The 17905-nt window shown below is 40.5% G+C and overlaps 1 protein-coding gene across 1 annotated transcript in view; it reads left to right on the forward strand.

The window, feature by feature from the left end:
* The window catches only part of ppat (phosphoribosyl pyrophosphate amidotransferase), a 61384-nt gene that overhangs the window by 14353 nt on the left and 29126 nt on the right, over positions 1–17905 (forward strand). The window contains exons 2-6 of the mRNA XM_048595643.1: positions 955–1021; positions 4839–5045; positions 5934–6046; positions 7513–7658; positions 14449–14527. Coding sequence (XP_048451600.1) covers positions 955–1021; positions 4839–5045; positions 5934–6046; positions 7513–7658; positions 14449–14527 — 612 coding nt within the window. The remainder of the gene's footprint in view (positions 1–954; positions 1022–4838; positions 5046–5933; positions 6047–7512; positions 7659–14448; positions 14528–17905) is intronic.

Genomic DNA, 17905 nt, shown 5'->3' on the forward strand with positions numbered 1-17905 from the left:
GTCCTGACCCAAAACGTTAGCTTTCCTGCTCCTCTGATGCTGCCTGGCCTGCTATGTTCATCCAGCTCTACACCTTGTTATCTCTGCTTCCACTCTTTCCTTGCTTTTCTTCATTACTAACTTAAATCTTAAGTTGTGATGATCACTGCTGCCCAAATGTTGTCCAACAGACACTTGGTCTACTTCGGCCATTATATTTTGCAGCACCAGACCAAATGCCACCATTTTTCTGCTTCAGTCAAGAACTTACGAATCATGGAAATCCCCCTGAATACGTTTCAGGAATTCCTCCGTTCCTTACAGTCAGAGGCCTTTTAACTTTCAGGACAAAAACTTATGCAACCTTCCTTTGAGGCTTAGTATGGGATCTAAACAAATATTTTAAGTCATGAGGTTATAATTTCAAAATTCAAGATAAGGCAAGCTCTGCATTAATTACCCAAAAATTGATTCGGATAAAGTCCCTCAAACTCCACTGTTCCTTATCTGTCTCTCTATTTGGAGGCCCGTTGTAACCAGAATCACAAGCCCTGCATGTTTTGCTGCTTATCTCTTAATGATTGAATTGTGTCATTCTCACTTCATGGATATCAAAACAAGCTAGAAACTTGCATTTAGTGTGGAATCTTACCCTTGTTTTGTGAATAAATATGGAAGGAGTGCCTCACAGTTCTCTGACACAAGATCATTTTATCCCAATTGAGCAATAACTTTATCTCTGTGCTAATAGATTTTTGTCTGACAGAATAAATGTGATAACTATTACTTTTGCACTGCTTTGTTATAATGTACAAGTACTGAAATGGCAGAACAAATTAATAGGAAAACAAACCATAAGATTCAAAAGCTATGGAGCAGTTTAGGGTAGTAACTTTCCGTTAATGAAACAGTGTCATTTCGAAACAATATTGATGGCGAATTGTTTTTGAAACTTTTGAAAATATGTTTTTACAGAGGTCAAGAAAGTGCTGGAATTGTGACAAGTAATGGAGGCTCTCCACCATCATACATGATGCACAAGGTATGCTTTTCATTACGCAGTGGAGTGTTATTATATCATCTATAAACTTTACTGACTTCAAAATTCTTTGTAAGGTCTCCTTTTGTGTTACTCCATATTCGTTTTCAGTAAATGAAGGTGTCACCTTCCAACGCTTCTACCATGTTAGCTTAAATTTGAATTTCCAACATCAAGCCCTTTTTATAATCCAGTAGCCAACTGATTTTGCTAAAACTAAGATTGCATTTTGATTGAATGTGTGTTTTCGCAAATATGTTGGAAGATAATATGTAGTTTTTCTTTATAATTTCAGTGGTTTTGTATTCGTTTTGAAGCATGGGACATATTTTATGTGCATTCAATTTCTGTGATTAGTGTCAAAAACTGGAAAAGCTCAGCAGGTCTGGCAAGCATTTCTGAAGAAAAAAGTCAGAGTTAACGTTTCAGGTCCTGTGACCCTTCCTCAGAACTGCTGGTAGCTGGGAAGACATTAGTTTATATGCAGAAAATAGGGAGGGGGGTGGGGTAGGGAGTAAATGATAGGATAAATGATAGAGCCTGAAGAGAGAGAGAAGAGCAGTTGGACAGACAAAAGAGTTGGTAACTGTCTGACTAGGAGGGCGAATAGTTGTTAATGGGGACTGTTAGTGACTAAGAATAAGTAGCGTGTAGTGGTAGGCTAATAATAACAAGGCCTGGTGTGTCGGGTAGGGGCTAGGACATGGGAGAGTTTAGGCCCTAAAATTATTGAACTTGACATTTGAGGTGTTGTTCTTCATTTTCCCTTGTTTTCCGCTTGGGGACCCTGCAGCCCTCCAGACTCTATATAGAGTTCAGTAATTTTAGGGCCTACCTCTCCCATGTCCTAGCCCCCTACCCCACACACCAGGTCTTGTTATCACATAGCCTGCCATTACACGCTACCTATTTTTTGTTAGTCACTAGTAGTCCACAATAACAACTACTCACCCTCCTAGCCAGATCGTTATCAACTCCTTTGTCTGTCCAAATAAAAACCGAAAGAACTGCGGATGCTGTAAATCAGGAACGAAAACAAAGTTGCTAGAAAAGCTCAGCAGGTCTGGCAGCATCTGTGAAGGAAAAAACAGAGTTCTGAGGAAGAGTCACCGGACCTGAAACATCAACTGTGTCTTTTCCTTCACAGATGCTGCCAGACCTGAGCTTTTCTAGCAACTTTGCCTTTGTCTATCTAACTGCTCTTCTCTTTCTTCGGGCTCTATCCTTTATCCTATCGTTTACTCCCTAGCCCATCCCCCTCTCTATTTTCTGCATCTAAACCAACATTTTCCCAGCTACCATTAGTTCTGAGTAAGAGTCACCGGACCCAAAACGTTAACTGCTTTTTTTGTCATCACAGATGTTCCAGACCTGCTGAGCTGTTCCAGCAACTTCTGTTTTTGTTCCTGATTTACAGCATCCACAGTTCTTTCGGTTTTTATTCTGTGATTATGTTGTCGATTGCAAAATAAAGCACCCTATACTCTTTTCTGAATGTCCTGACAGCAAGCTCTTCTACACCAGAGCGAGTTTTCGCACAGATCATAATAGTCATCCGTTGATTAGAAATTGCTTAATGTTGATTTAAATTGCGTATGCCACTGTGTTTAAATTGCTTAATTCAAATTGCTAGATCAATAATCTTTAAGCTAAAGTCAAAGTTCAGTGATAAGAGTAGACTCTAGTGTGTTACTGTATGCTGAACAGTGGGACCCACTTGAAATTAAATACTAACCATCCAAGTTAACTTCTGTTCTTGAATGCAATACCCAATTGTGAAAGTTGTGCACTAACTCTGTGGTTTCTGGAGTCAAATGATTAAAGAAAACCCGACTTAAGTTTTGCCATCTTTGTTTCAGTATCAATCTTTGTCTGATTCCACTTTGAGGTCCATAGGATTTTTAAAAAATAAATTTATATAAATGCAAGTTGTTGTTGAAAATAGATATAGATCAAAATTATTCTCAGCTATTCATTAATAAAATGCTGAAGCATTGCTATTTGCAGTAATATTCTTCAGAAATTCTGCTAATGAAACAAATCAATTGTATTTTTTAACAGAACATAAACTGTGCTTACAGTAGTTTATAAACTGTGATCACTTCAAACTAAATTCATTGAATTTTCCATTTTATTTTACAAATATGATCAGACTTGCATCGTACTTTTGGAGCCAGTTTTTCTGATTGTTGATCTTCACGCGTTGCTCTGCAGTTCAGAAGCCTTTTAACCTTCAGGACAAAAACTTGTGCAACTCTTCTTTGAGGCTTGGTATAGGATCTGAATAAATATTTTAAGTCCTGAGGTTATAATTTCAAAAGACAAGATAAGATACATCAATATGAACTTTGTGCTATGCCTTTTTGGTTAGAAAACTGTAATGACTTATTGAGTTCTCAAAAAGTTGATGTTAGGCAGAATCTAAATGCTACACCTTGTTATAGTATTGTACAACATAATACTTTTGGTTTCCCCAAAAGAAATGCTGTGGGATAGTCACAGCTCCTGGTATTTAAAGAGCAAATTACAAAAATATAAATTCCTACTTGTTTTCACTTTTTAAGTACAGCTGAAATAACGTCTCCGGATAATTAGTTGGCCCTTTAGGAGTAGAATGCCTAAATGTGCATAAAATCTGACCAGTTACTTTTAACCTGATATAAGATCTCCAATAGGTGTAGACAAAGACATTGTTTAATTAAAGACAATTATTTATTTTACTTCCTTTCAAAACTATGATCTTAATTTTTATCTGGCTACCCAGCACAAAGGACAATGGTTATGAGTGTTGGAAGTCAATCATCTCAGCCCAGGACATCACTGCACAAATTCTTCAGCGCAGTGTCCCAGGCCAACCATTTCTTGCTGCGTTGTCAATGACCCTTCCTCCATTGTAAAGTCAGAAATGGGAATGGTCGCTGATGATTACATGTGTTCTGCACCATTCGTGACTCCTCAGGTACTGAAGCAGTCCATAACCATATGTATCAAGACCTGGGCAACATCCAGGCTTGAACTAATAAGAGGCAAGTAATATTTGTGCCACACTAGTGACAGGTAATGACCATTTCCAAAAGGAAAGAATCTAGCCATTGCTGAATCCGCACTATCTCATCTTGGGTGTTACCGTTGTCAAGAAACTGAACTGGATCAATAACATAAATACTACGGATAAAAGAGCAAGTAAGAAGCTAAGAATTCTGTGGCGAGTAACTTGATTCAACACCTATCCGCCATAGATAAAAGAAAATTTAGGGGTGTTAGGGAATATTTTCTGCTTGCCTGGATGGGTGCACATCCAACGACACTTAGGAATCTCCACAACATCCAGGACAAAGTGATCTATTTGATTAGCACATCATTCTCCTTCAACGTTCACTTTCTTCACCACCATTGCACAGAGGCACCAGTGTGTACCATGTGCAAGATGCACTGTAGTAATTCACGCTTCTTTCAACTGAACCTTCCAAACCCATGATCTCTACTACTTGGTAAGACAAAGGCAGCAGATGCACTGGAGCACCAACACCTACAAATGCTTCTCCAAGCCATACAATATCCTGACCTGAAACTACATTACATTGCTGTTCTTTTACTGTCACTAGCTCAAGATCCTAGATTTCCCTTTCTAACATCACTTTAGATGTCACTGTACCCTAAGGACTGCAGCAGCTGAAGAAGGCAGCTCACAACCTTTTCAAGTACGTTTGGGGATGGGCAATAAATGCTGATATAGCTTGCAAAATCCACATCCCATGAATGAATAGAAAAATTATGGAGCTTATCAAATAGTTTTATATTGAAATATTTCTTTTTACAGGGAATGGGTCTCATAAATAGTACTTTCCGTGAAGAACAAATACAAAAACTTCGCAATGGAAACCTGGGAATAGGACACACACGATATTCTACATCGGGTATTTCTGAATTGCAGAATTGTCAACCATTTGTAGTGGAAACTCTTCATGGAAAGATTGCTGTAGCCCACAATGGAGAATTAGTAAATGCAAAAAAATTAAAAATGAAGGTGTGTTACGGCATTTCCATAGTATTATGTTTAATTTAACGACACAGGAAAAGTGAATTGATCCTCAATAAATGTTGAATCCTATCTAGGCAAATGATTAGGATGGATTATTGAGATTAGATTCAAGGGTCAGTTTGCTGGTTAAATATAATCAAATCTGATATATGGCTCATAAATCCACTGCACATCAGAATCTGTACTCTGTGGCCAAGCAAGACTTTATCCAGCATCTTCTCTTGCTGAGCAAAAAAAAAATCTCAGGAGTAAAAGGGCAGCATAATGGCATAGTGCCTCACATTGCCAGGGACCTGCGTTTGATTCCAGCCTTACGTTCTCCCCATGTCTGTGTGGGTTTCTGTTGGGTGCTCTGGGTTTCCCACAGTCCAGATTGGCCATGCTGACCCATTGACCCATAGTGTCCTGGGATGCGCAGATGAGGTGGATTAGTCATGGTAAATGCAGGGTTATGGAGATGGGGTGGAAGCGTGGGTCTGGATGAGATGTTCTTTGGAGGGTTGGTGCTGACTTGATGGGCCAAATGGCCTCTATCTTCACTGTAGGGATTCTATGAAAAACCCAGGCTTAAAAAGATTGAAAACGAGAAGGCCTGATCTAAGTATCTCCTGTTCCGATGTCCCTACTATCCCCTTTCCTTTTGTTCAGCCTTTTTGTTCTGTTTAAAACGGTGTTTGGAGACCGCTGCTTCCTCCTTTAACACTAAAACATCTGCACAAAAGGCATATTATGCCTAATATTTCTATGCATTTTGTCATAGTAGTTACAGTTTGAAGTTTAGTACAGAATGATGAATTCAGTTTCTACAGTGAAGTAAGGTATGACAGTAATGCATTTTTAATATGGATAAAGATAATTTTTCCATTTGTATAGGTATTACGACATGGTGTTGGATTATCAACCAGCTCTGACAGTGAGCTTATCATACAACTTCTGGCTTTGACTCCTCCAAAGGAGGAAGCTGATACACCTGACTGGGTGGCCAGGTAAGGGAAACTGCAGAAACTTTTAGCTCCAGTCGGGGAGAGCACAGCAGTTCTAAATATAACAGAAAAGGTTTAGAATTCACATAAGATCCTTTTGAGCTTTAATTTAATCCAAATTTTTAGTTCTGTGACATATCATCATTTTCTTCACTCTTGGCTTTCAAGCATCAGCTAATAATTCAATGGCAACTGCAGTGAATTAGCGATAACACAGTGTGGAGCTGGAGGAGCACAGCAGGCCAGGCAGCATCAGAGGAGCAGGAAAGTTGACGTTTCGGGTCAGGACCCTTCTTCAGAAATGCAGTGAATTAGCACCTGGTCTGTTTCTGGGTGTTAGTCACAAAGTGTTTGAGTCAACTAAAGCCAGTACTAACTGCAGTGAATAGATGGGCATATTTCATTTTGGGTGTTTAACAGTAGTTTAGATACACTAGGACGTAAAAAAAATTCTTTTGCTAGTCATGACTCAGTTAGTAGCAGCACTCTTGCTTCTGAGTTACAAGATTCTGGGTTCAAACCCTGCTCTAGGCACTTGAACACAAAAGTCAAGTCTGACATTCCAGCGCTATACTGCGGGAGTACTGTACTGTTAGAGGTGAAATCTTTTGAATCAAATGTTAAACCAAGGCCTGTCTGCCTCTGTGGGTGGATATAAAAGATCCCTTGGCACTATTTCAAAGAAGGCATGGGAGATATTCTGACCCATGTTTATCCCTCAGTTACCATTGCAGAGAAAAGATTATCTTGTCACTAACATATTTTTGGGGGAGTTCACTGTGTGCAAGTTGGCTGCCACCTTTCTTGTAATAGTGACCACACTTTTTTTAAAAGATACTTTCACTGGCTGTAAAGTGCACTGAAGTGTCTGGTGGTCACGTAAAGCATTTTATAAATGCAAATCTCCCTGTCTTTCTCTATTTTGGTATGAATCTGACTAAGAATGGAAATAGTCAAACAAAACTAGCACCTTATATTGGTTTAGCGCAGAAATTGGTATCACAGCATTGTAAATCCCTTAAAATTGAATACACACCTAGATAACAAAATACAATACAATAACAAGATACAATGCATTGTTATTTGTATCTAATGCAGATACAATATTGTATGGACTCTTTTTCATTGCAAAAAATCTTTGACACTTTAGCACAAAGATAAGAGTCCCATTAATAACACTGAATTTAACATTGCTAAAAGGTTGCACTCTTAAGGACTAGGATGCAAGAAAAAGTACCATTTTATACAGCATGTCAACAAGGTACTGATTGTTTGGCCACAATTGGTACAGTTGCAGCAAGAACAATTGACCATCATTTCAGCTCTAAATTACTAAGATGTAGGAAACTATCCAATAAAAGTACTTGGTTAAATCTAGTTAAAACTGTAAAACCAGTGAATTTGGTAAATAATACATTGTGATTTATAAAGTGGTTTAAACATTATTGACTTTTGATGTTAATTTCCAGAATTAGAACTTTGATGACTGCAACATCTACCTCTTATTCAATGCTACTTATGTACAAAGATGTCGTGTATGCTGTCCGTGATCCTTATGGGAATCGCCCTCTATGCCTTGGCTGCCTTGTACCGGTTTCCAAGTTGAACAGTTCAGGTGAGAACCTAATTTTTAAATAATGGAAATGGAAGTCTAAAGCACGTTGTGTAAAAATTTAAAATGTTGTATACTTCTGAAGTGGTATAGGCGTCTTAACTAACCTATACAAAAGGTTTTGTCCCTCCCTAGTTCGTAATGTACTGTGAGACTAAATTCACGTTACTAGTGGGGAAAGTCACGAGCATCTTTCCTTTTTACATCAATTATGATATAATCTAAATTATCTTTCTTTCTCAATAAGTGGCTGTTCCTCACCCACTTTTCAGGTTGGGAGTGGAGTAGTGGGAGGAATGCTACAAGGAAGGTGTATGGTGAGACAAGGAGACTCCAATGGGTTTGTGGAGAGGCATGGAAAATGCAGGGGAATTACAGTGGTGGGGAAAGGATGGTTTTTGGGGTGAGATGGGAGAAAGAAAGGGAGGTTACAAGGGGTTGGGGTGGGAGCAGAGGGAAACTGCAAGGGTGTGGTGTGGGATGGAGAAAGGCTGTGAGGGGGTGATAGGGAAGAGGGAGGGAGGGAGGTTGTGACAGGGAGGGGTGGGACCAAAAGGGAGGCTGCAAGGGTAGGATAGGAGAGGGTGGGAGGCTGCAAAGAAGAAATAACAGTTTTACACTTGTCAACAAAGGAGCACCCAGCTAACTGATGAAAAATGAATACCTTAAATCACTGTGGTAATAAGGTACTTGCAAATGAATTTGGAATCTAGCCTAATGCTGCATATGTTGAGGAATACAGAGAGCTGTTTGTCCAAAGATGTGCAGGTTAGGTGGATTGGCCATACTAAATTGCCCACAGTGTCCAGGGATGTGTAAGTTAGGTGGATTAGCCATGGGAAATCCAGGGTTACAGAGATAGGGTAGGGGGGTCGAGTGTAGGTGGCATGCTCTTCGGAGAGTCTGTGTGGAGTCGTTGGGCCAAATGGCTTGTTACCACACTGTGGGGATTCTATGATTCTATGAGCAGGAGAAGCTGTGGGTGCTATTCTAATGAAAACTGTCAATCGTGGAATTTCAGACACGCAATAAAAAGGGTAGTAACTGCATCATTAAAATAGTCCAAGTTTGTCAGTATACAATGGAAATGCATTAAATGAGAGTCCTGCAGGCTGTTGATGGTATGAATTTTTACATGCGTGAATGAATGTTGGTGATTTTGGGGGGAAAAAAAGCTTCGCCCTGCTATTTCATGCCTGTGGTCTTATGCCAAGTTGTTATGCCATACTGTGGTGGCCAGGATGTCAATGCTTTGCTTGTATGTTATGGCTTCCACATATGATGGAGAGTTAATAATTACTGAGGTATTGATCAGTTCTTCTAATTCTGCTTCTGAATGAGTTCACTCCAAATATCAATACAAACATGGAAGATAGTTTTACGACATGATTGCCATCTAATAAATTACTAGTTAGAATGAAAAAGTATCCCTTAAACTAGAAAGTGTATTAGTATTACTGTTTTAGGTCGTGATCTTTCATTGCATCAGAGAAGTTAAGAGGTGTAATAGGTTTTTGAGCAAGGGTTGAGATGAAGGAAGGTCTGTGATAGGGTGGAAGGCAAGAGACTGAATCACAGAACAGTTAGCCTCACAAAGCCAAAGTAAAGAGGTGACATGAAAAATCGCTAGAGAATAAGATTAAGAAGAATCCCAAGATCCCTCCCAAATTTGTTAGAGTTCTTTGAAGTGACCAGGAAGGTTGATGAGGGTAGGATGGTAGACATAGTCTGAGAGACCTTGGAGCTCAGGTGCATGGTTCTCTGAAAGTGGAGTTACAGTTAGACAGGGCAATGAAGAAGGCCTTGGCACACTGGCCTTCATCAATTAGGGCATTGATTATAGAAGTTAGAAAGTTATGTTGCAGTTGTACAGGACGTTGGTGAGGCTGCAGATAGAGTATTGTGTTCAGTTTTGGTCACCTTGCTATAGGATGGATGTTATTAAACTGGAAAGACTGCAGAGGAGATTTACAAGGATGTTGCCAGGACTCAGGGACTGAGATATAGGGAGAAGTTGGACAAGCTAGGACATTTTTCTTTAGAGTGGATGAGAATGAGGGGGGGATCTTTATAGAAATGTATAAGATCATGAGAGACATGGATAAGGTGAATGCACTCGGTCTTTTTCCCAGAATTGGGAAATCGAGGACTAGAGGCCACCAGTTTAAGGTAAGAGTGGAAAGAATACATGGGAACCTGAGGGGCAACTTTTTTGTTATACAGAGCGTGGCACGCATAAGCTGCCAGTGGAAGTGGTTGAGACAGGTACATTAACAACATTTAAAAGGCATTTGGAAGAATACATGGATATGAAAGGTTTAGAAGTATATGGGCCAAGTGCAGGGAAATGGGGTAAACGTGGATGGACATTTTGGTCGGCATGGACCAGTTTGGGCTGAAGGGCCTGAGTCCATGCTGTAGGACCTTGACTCTCATAACTCTAAGAGGATAACAAGAAAAAGAATAGGGCCTATCGGGGCCAAAAGGGCAACCTGTGTGTGAAGCCAGAGGACATTTGTAGAGCATTAAATGAGTACTTCATTTTTGGAGAAAGAGGATACAGAATTCAGGAAAGGGGACTGGGTGATTTGACATAGGGAATGATGTGTTATTAGAGGTTTGGTGGGCTTAAAAGTGGAGAAATCCTCTGATCCAGATGAGTTGCATCCCAGGCTGCTGGGGAAATGAGGAAGAAATTATCCAAGTTTTTACTACTTCTCTGGCCAGATGGATGTGCCAGAGGACTGAAGGACAGTCGATGTTGCTCCACTTCTCAAGAAATTGCGAGACGTATACCAGGGAATTACAGACCAATGTGTCTGTCATCTGTAGGGAAACTATTGCAGAAAATTCTGATGGAAAGAATTGATCACCACTTGAGGGGCAAAGTTTGATGAGTGATAATCAGCATAGCTTTGTTAGAGCGTGCTCAATTTTTTTGAATTTTTCAAAGCGGTGACCAGGTGTGTATGAGGCTAGTGCAGTTGATGTAGCTTGTATGGATTTTAGCAAAGTCTTTGGCAAGGTACCACATGGGAAACTGATAAAGAAGGTAAAAATACATAGGATCCACAATAACCTGACAGGTTGGATCCAAAATTGATTTAGTGGTAGGAGATGGAGGGTGTAGAAAGTGGTTTGTGTGACTGGAGGCTGTTGTGCAGTGTATACCACAGGGATCAGTGCTGACATCCTTGTTCTTTGTGCCATATAAAATGAATAATAGATTTTAAAAAAATGAGGGGATGTCCATAGATAAGTTGGTGGATGACACAAAGATTGGCCAGGTGGTTGCCAGTGAGGAAGAAGGTCTTGGGTTACAGGAGGATATAAATGAATCGGTCAGATGGATAGATGAGTGACAAATGGAACTTAACCCTGATAAGTGTGAGGTGATGCACTTTGGAAGAAGTAACAAGACAAAGGAGTCCTCAATGAATGGCAGGTCACAAGGAAACTAGGTCAGTAGGAAGAGTAGAGAAAGCTGAGAGTGGATCTGACTAAGATTATAATGGGCATGGGCAGGAACCAGCTGGACCCCTCAGTTGAAGGCTCAGTAAATAGGGAGCATAATTTTGAGGTGAAAGGCAGGATATTTAGAGGGTATTTGAGGAAATATCTTTTTCACTCAGATGATGGTGAGAATCTGAAATACATAGCTCGGGATGGTGGTTGAAATGGGAACCCTTGGAACCTTTAAAAAAATATTTGTGCATTTCAAATGTCATTACATTCAAGGCTACAGATCAAGTGCTGGAAAGTGAGATAGTATAGATTTATAGTAGTTTTTGTCGATGCAAACTCGATTTATCAAGGGCTTCTTCTGTACTGTGTTATTGTATTAAATGGTGATAATGCAAGAAAGTAAATAAAACAAAGCAGAAAATACCTAGGAAAGCAGGTGGGATATTACCTGATAGGAAAAAAACAGGAGCACAACCAAAACATGCAAGGAAACCAAATGAAATAGGAAGACAAGGTTTATGTTCTGAAATTGTAGGACGTGAAGGTGAGTTCAGCAAAGTTGACTGACTAACAGATAAGGTGCTGTTCCTCAAGCTTGTGTTGAACTCACTGGAACAATGCAATAGGCCAAGAACCAAGATGTCAGTGTGAGAGCAAGGTGGAGAATGAAAATGACAGACCACTAGAAGCTTGGTGTCAACCTTGCGCACTTAATGGAGGAGATATTTTACAGTCAGTCACCCATTCTGCACTTGGTGTAGAGGGTCCAGATTGTGAGCAGCAAATATTACATATATAACTGAAAGAAGTATATGTAAATCACTGCTTCACTGGAAGAAGCGTATGAGACCTTGAACAGTGAGGAGAGGGGAGGTAGCTGAGCAGGTATTGCATTTTACATGCAAAGGTGCAATGGGAGGAGAACAAGGTGTGTGGGTGACTTAAGGAGTGAACTGGGGAGGGTATCAAGATCCCTATGCTGAAAAGAGTAGGGAGGGAAAGATCTGTTTGGTGGTGGTATCACACTGGAGGTGGCACAAATGATCTCGTTTTATTCTGGTACTGGGTGAGGACAAAGGGAGCCCTACCATCACTTTGTGAGGGAGGGGAGGCTGTCAGAGGTGACAGAAATATTGACGCTATTGAGGGCAACCATGGTGGGTGCTTTAAATAGATTGGAGTTAACGGAGGGTGGGAAATCAGAGGCCAAAGGAAATATTTAAGGAGTAATCATGTTTATCAGTAATGAAGGTAAATTACATCTAAATGTTCTATCAGTAGAAGAACTAAGTGGTCCCTGTTATAGATCACATGGGGTTAAAGTTCACTTCAGGCTTAAACAGGATATGAAGAATGATTTGTTTAAGACTGAGTGCATGATCTGGAAGGTATAGAAACAGTGGCAGAGTTTATAATAAATGCAAGAGATGGTTACATCATTCTCATTGGTGTTGAGCATGAGGAAGCCTTGTTTCATTCAGGATTTAATATCTGGTAAGTTGTCTGACAGGAGGGATAGAATTGAGAGAAGTGATGAATAGTTGGAGCTGGAAATCAAGCATATAAAGTTGATTCCATACCAAGGGAAAAGCTACAACTAAGTCCTGTTTAAATCAAAAGATGATTGTGAAGAGATAAGGACCAAGTTTAGACATCATTTGGTAGAAATAGAAATGTGTAAGGACATTTTCATAGAGCGGGGTAACAAATGAATGGCTTCCCCAGTAGAAAGGGGGGAGGGGTGCAGTTAATAAAATTTTTTATAACTGGGATAAAAGAAGTGCATTTTCATTCTAGTCCCACTGGTTGCAACATAAAACAAAATAATATATCCAAGTTCTGATGTGGCCAATCCTTTGCTTTCTCTATATGCCTGCTATTCCAGTCTATATTCTCTATATTCCAGTTCTGATGAAGGATGTAAACCCCAAATGTCGACTTTCCTGCTCCTCTGATGCTGCCTGACCTGCTGTGTTCCTCCCAGCTCCACACTGTATTGATTCTGACCCCAGCATCTGTAGTTCTTGTGATCTCCCTTTCTCTATGTTAGCCTTAAATGGAAAGATCCAACAATTGTTCTTTTTTAATTAACACAGTTATCAAATTATAAACTTGAAAGGGTTCAGAAAGGATTTGCAAGGATATTGCCAGGGTTGGAGGGTTTGAGCTGTAGGGAGAGGCTGAACAGGCTGGGGCTATTTTCCCTGGAGCGTCGGAGGCTGAGGGGTGATCTTAAAGAGGTTTATAAAATCATGAGGGGCACTGATAATGTAAATAGATGAGGTCTTTTTCCCAGTGTGGGGGAGTCCAAAACTAGAGGGCATAGGTTTAGGGTGAGAGAGGAAAGATTTATAAGGGACCTGGGGGGCAACTTTTTCACAATGAGGGTTGTGCGTGTATGGAATGAGCTGCCAGAGGAAGTGGTGGAGGCTGGTGCAATTGCAACCTTTAAAAGGTATCTAATTGGGTATATGAATAGGAAGGGTTTAGAGGGATATGGGCCAAATGCTGGCAAATGGGACTAGATTTATTTAGGATATCTGTCGGCATGGATGAGTTGGACCGAAGGGTCTGTTTCCATGCTGTACATCTCTATAATTCTAAAACAAAACCCACTCAATGTAGAGGGAAACGTAGTCGGCAGGATTCGAACCTGCGTGAGGAAACCCCAATGGATTACACAATTTATATTTTGAAAACATAAATTTATCCTTCTAAATAGTGGAGGCAATGGTAATGAACATGGGTTTGCAACCCACCCTAGCACAAGGTGAAATTTGAATTTTAAAAACAAACTGAAATAAAAAGTTAGTCTAATGGCAACCCACTTGTTTAAAAACCCACCTAGTTCCCTAATGTCCTTCAGGGAAATCTGCTGTCCGTGCCTCATCTGGCCTACGTGTGACTCTGGACCAGCCACAATGTGGTTGGCTCTTAACTGCCTTCTGGGGCTATTAGGGGTGGGCAGTAAATTCTGGCCTAGCTGGCAACGCCCACATCCCATGAATGAATTTAAAAAAAGGTAGTTGCAGAGGACAGATGAGTCAGGTTTTCCTTTGATGATATTAATTTTGAAAGATGAAAAGAGAATGTTGGCACTCTTCAGGGCCAGCATGGGGAACATGTATTTTCGTAATTGTAAAGGGAGATGATTCAGAATTATTTTAACAAATTATTATTTAATAGTCTTATAATAGCAGTACTTTCATTTCAGATCAAAACGTTTGACTATGAATTTTAGGATTATTTGCCAAGTGTAGTTTCTGCTAATTACACGCTTTGTACATTTTTATTTAGATTTTTTTTGCACTTTTTCTTTTGAATACAGGTGAAGCATATAATGAAACAGAAACTGAAGGATGGGTGGTTTCTTCTGAATCTTGCAGTTTCCAATCAATTGGGGCCAGGTGAGGTTAACGGTTAACTTTATGAATGATGGCAGTGTCCCCTTCCAACTCCATTTTAATTTAGTCCCATCTCCCTGTCCCTACCTCTCCCTCACCTTTGATGGTTTGCATTCCCCTTGCTGGATTGGCATGTAAATAAATCAGTTGGGAAAACACACGTGATTTATTGGTGATGGTTACTAGCACATAGAACAGAACAACACAGGAACAGATTTTTGCCCATATATGTCTGTGCCACCCATGATGCTATTCTAAATTAATCCCATCTATCTGCAAATTGTCTGTATCCTTCTGTTCCCTGCTTGTTCATTTGTATGTCTAACTGCCAATGAGCTTTGCTAACATATCAGCTTCTACCAAAAAAAACCTCCCCTGGCAGTGCATTCCAAGCACCTATCTCTCTCTTTCTTTCAAAAAAAAAACACTAGGCTTGCACATCTCCCTTAAACTTTTTCCCTCTCATCTTAAATTTATGCCCCCAGTATTTGATATTTCCACCCTGGGGAGAAAGATTCTGATTATCCATCTCTCTCATAATTTTATATACTTCTGTCAGGTCCCCCCATCAGCCTCCAACACTCTAACAAAAACAATCCCAAGTTTGTCCAATCTCTCCCTAAAGCTTATACACTCCAGTCTAGGCAATATCCTGGTAAATCTCCTTTGCACCCTCTCCAAAACCTCCACATCCTTCATGTAGTGTGAGAACCAGAACTGCGCACACAACTGTAAATGTAGCCTAACTAAAGTTTTTTACAGGAACAACATGACTGGCCAACGTTTATGCTTAGTGCCCCGACCGATGAAGGCAAGCATGCCGTCTGCCGCCTTTACCACCTTTTTCACTTGTGTTGCCACTTTCAGGGAGCTAGGGGCTTGCATTCCAAGATCCTCTGTATGTCAGTGCTCTTAAGAGTCCTGATATTAACTGTATCCTTTCCTGTTTCATTAGACCTCCCAAAATACATCACCTCACACTTGTCTGGATTAAACTCCATCCACTATTTCTCCATCCAACTTTCCAGCTGCTCACTATCCACAACTCCACCAATATTTGTGTTGTCTACAAACTTACTAATCATACAACCTACATTTTCGCCTAAGTCATTTGTGCAGGCAACCGAGGTTTTAGCCCTGATCCTTGCAGAAACGAGGCCGTCAGTCAGAAAAACACCCCTCCACAGAAATAGATGATGCAGAAGTAAAATGGTACAGTTTTACGTAAGAACGTAGAACATTGAACAGTCTGGCACAAGAATAGGCCCTGTGGTGCACAATATTTTGTCGACCATGATGCTATTCTGAACTCATAACATCTGCCTGCACATGGTCCAATCCCTCTGGATATAAATATATACCTATAAAAAAATTTGCCTTAAACTTGAAACACATGTTCGCTAACAGCACAAATCTAATAAAATATCACCATGCACTGTAATCTTAACACATTTTAATATAAATTGAATACTGCTGCTATGTTCGTCCACCTCTGCATCCCAGTAGAAATAATTAATTTGATAAATGACATAACTAGAAAAGATGAAAATGGTTTTGTATTTCAAAAGTGTATCTCACAACTTCGCGCTGTTCAAGAGTGCTTTTCAAAATAAATGACTGTGCAGTAATTGTTATTATGCAGGAATCAAATCACAAACAGCTGGATCTCTCAAACAACAATGTTGGATAAATGATCTGTTCATCACTAACCCAAAATAGGTTGAGTGATGCATGTTAGTCAGAACTTTCATGGTCATCTTCGAATAGTATCGTGGAATAGTTTATTTTCACCTCAGTGAGCTGATGAAGTCTTAGTTTAATAACTCACACTTAACTATTACTCAAACAACACACCATTCATTGAGTATTATATTGTCATAGATAATGGTTACAGTGCAGAAGGAGGCTTTTGTATTCAGGTGTCTGTGCTAGTTCTCTTTGAGTGAAACTCACCTACTGCCCACCTTTCTCCTCACGAGACACTCCTACTCTTTTTCTGTTCTCTAGTTGTTTTGCAAAGAATGCGGAATGATCGCATGTTGTCAGTATTCCACAATAACTGGAATCAGAACTGCAGACATTGTGCCACATCACGGAAGGACACATTATTCTAGAAGGTGGTCACACTCCTCAGATTGGGGAATTCAAAATTACTCTTTGATCGGGCACAGGAAGCTGTGACTGCTGGTGAGGCAGGCCTGCCGGCCCAGTGGTTGGAATTGAGGGGCCCTAACTCCTGCAGTTGTCCATGGTTATGAGATTCTTGCAAACTGTGTGAACGAGAGTGGGGACTGCAGGAAGATGAGCAAACTGAACATAGTACATTGGTACAGGGTGCCATACAAGTGGGGTGAAGGATATAGGAACATAGTTGTGATAGGGGACAGTAAAATTAGGGGGGTAGATTCTGTTCTCTGCAGCCATGAATAGGAATTCTGAAGGCCATATTGCTTCCACAATATGAGCGTTAAGGACATGTCCTTGGATGAGGTTGTAGACATGCTCACCGATCTAGTGGGTTTGGATGCAAATGTTTTGTCAACCTACTAGATAACATCATTAGTGCTCTCTAGTGAAGCATCAATGTTCTGTCCCGCTTGTTATTTGAACAAAAAGAACAAAGAAAATTACAGCACAGGAACAGGCCCTTCGGCCCTCCAAGCCTGTGCCGATCCAGATCCTCTATCTAAATCTGTCACTTATTTTGCAAGGATCTGTATCCCTCTGCTCCCTGCCTATTCATGTATCTGTCTAGATACATCTTAAATGACGCTATCGTGCCCGCCTCTACCACCTCCACTGGCAACGCGTTCCAGGCACCCACCACCCTCTGCGTAAAGAACTTTCCAAGCATATCTCCCTTAAACTTTTCCCCTCTCACCTTGAAATCGTGACCCCTAGTAATTGAGACCCTACTCTGGGAAAAGGCTTCTTGCTATCCACCCTGTCTATACCTCTTATGATTTTGTAGACCTCAATCAGGTCCCCCCTCAACCTCCGTCTTTCTAATGTAAATAATCCTAACCTACTCAACCTCTCTTCATAGCTAGCCCCTCCATACCAGGCAACATCCTGGTGAACCTCCTCTGCACCCTCTCCAAAGCATCGACATTCTTTTGGTAATGTGGCGACCAGAACTGTACGCAGTATTCCAAATGTGGTCGAACCAAAGTCCTATACAACTGTAACATGACCTGCCAACTCTTGTACTCAATACCCCGTCTGATGAATGAAAGCATGCCGTATGCCTTCTTGACCACTCTATCGACCTGTGTTGCCACCTTCAGGGTACAGTGGACCTGAACACCCAGATCTCTCTGTGCATCAATTTTCCCCAGGGCTTTTCCATTTACTGTATAGTTCGCTCTTGAATTGGATCTT

Source organism: Rhincodon typus, chromosome 1 (genome assembly GCF_021869965.1).
Source record: "Rhincodon typus isolate 14 chromosome 1, sRhiTyp1.1, whole genome shotgun sequence".
NCBI classification, from domain to species: domain Eukaryota; kingdom Metazoa; phylum Chordata; class Chondrichthyes; order Orectolobiformes; family Rhincodontidae; genus Rhincodon; species Rhincodon typus.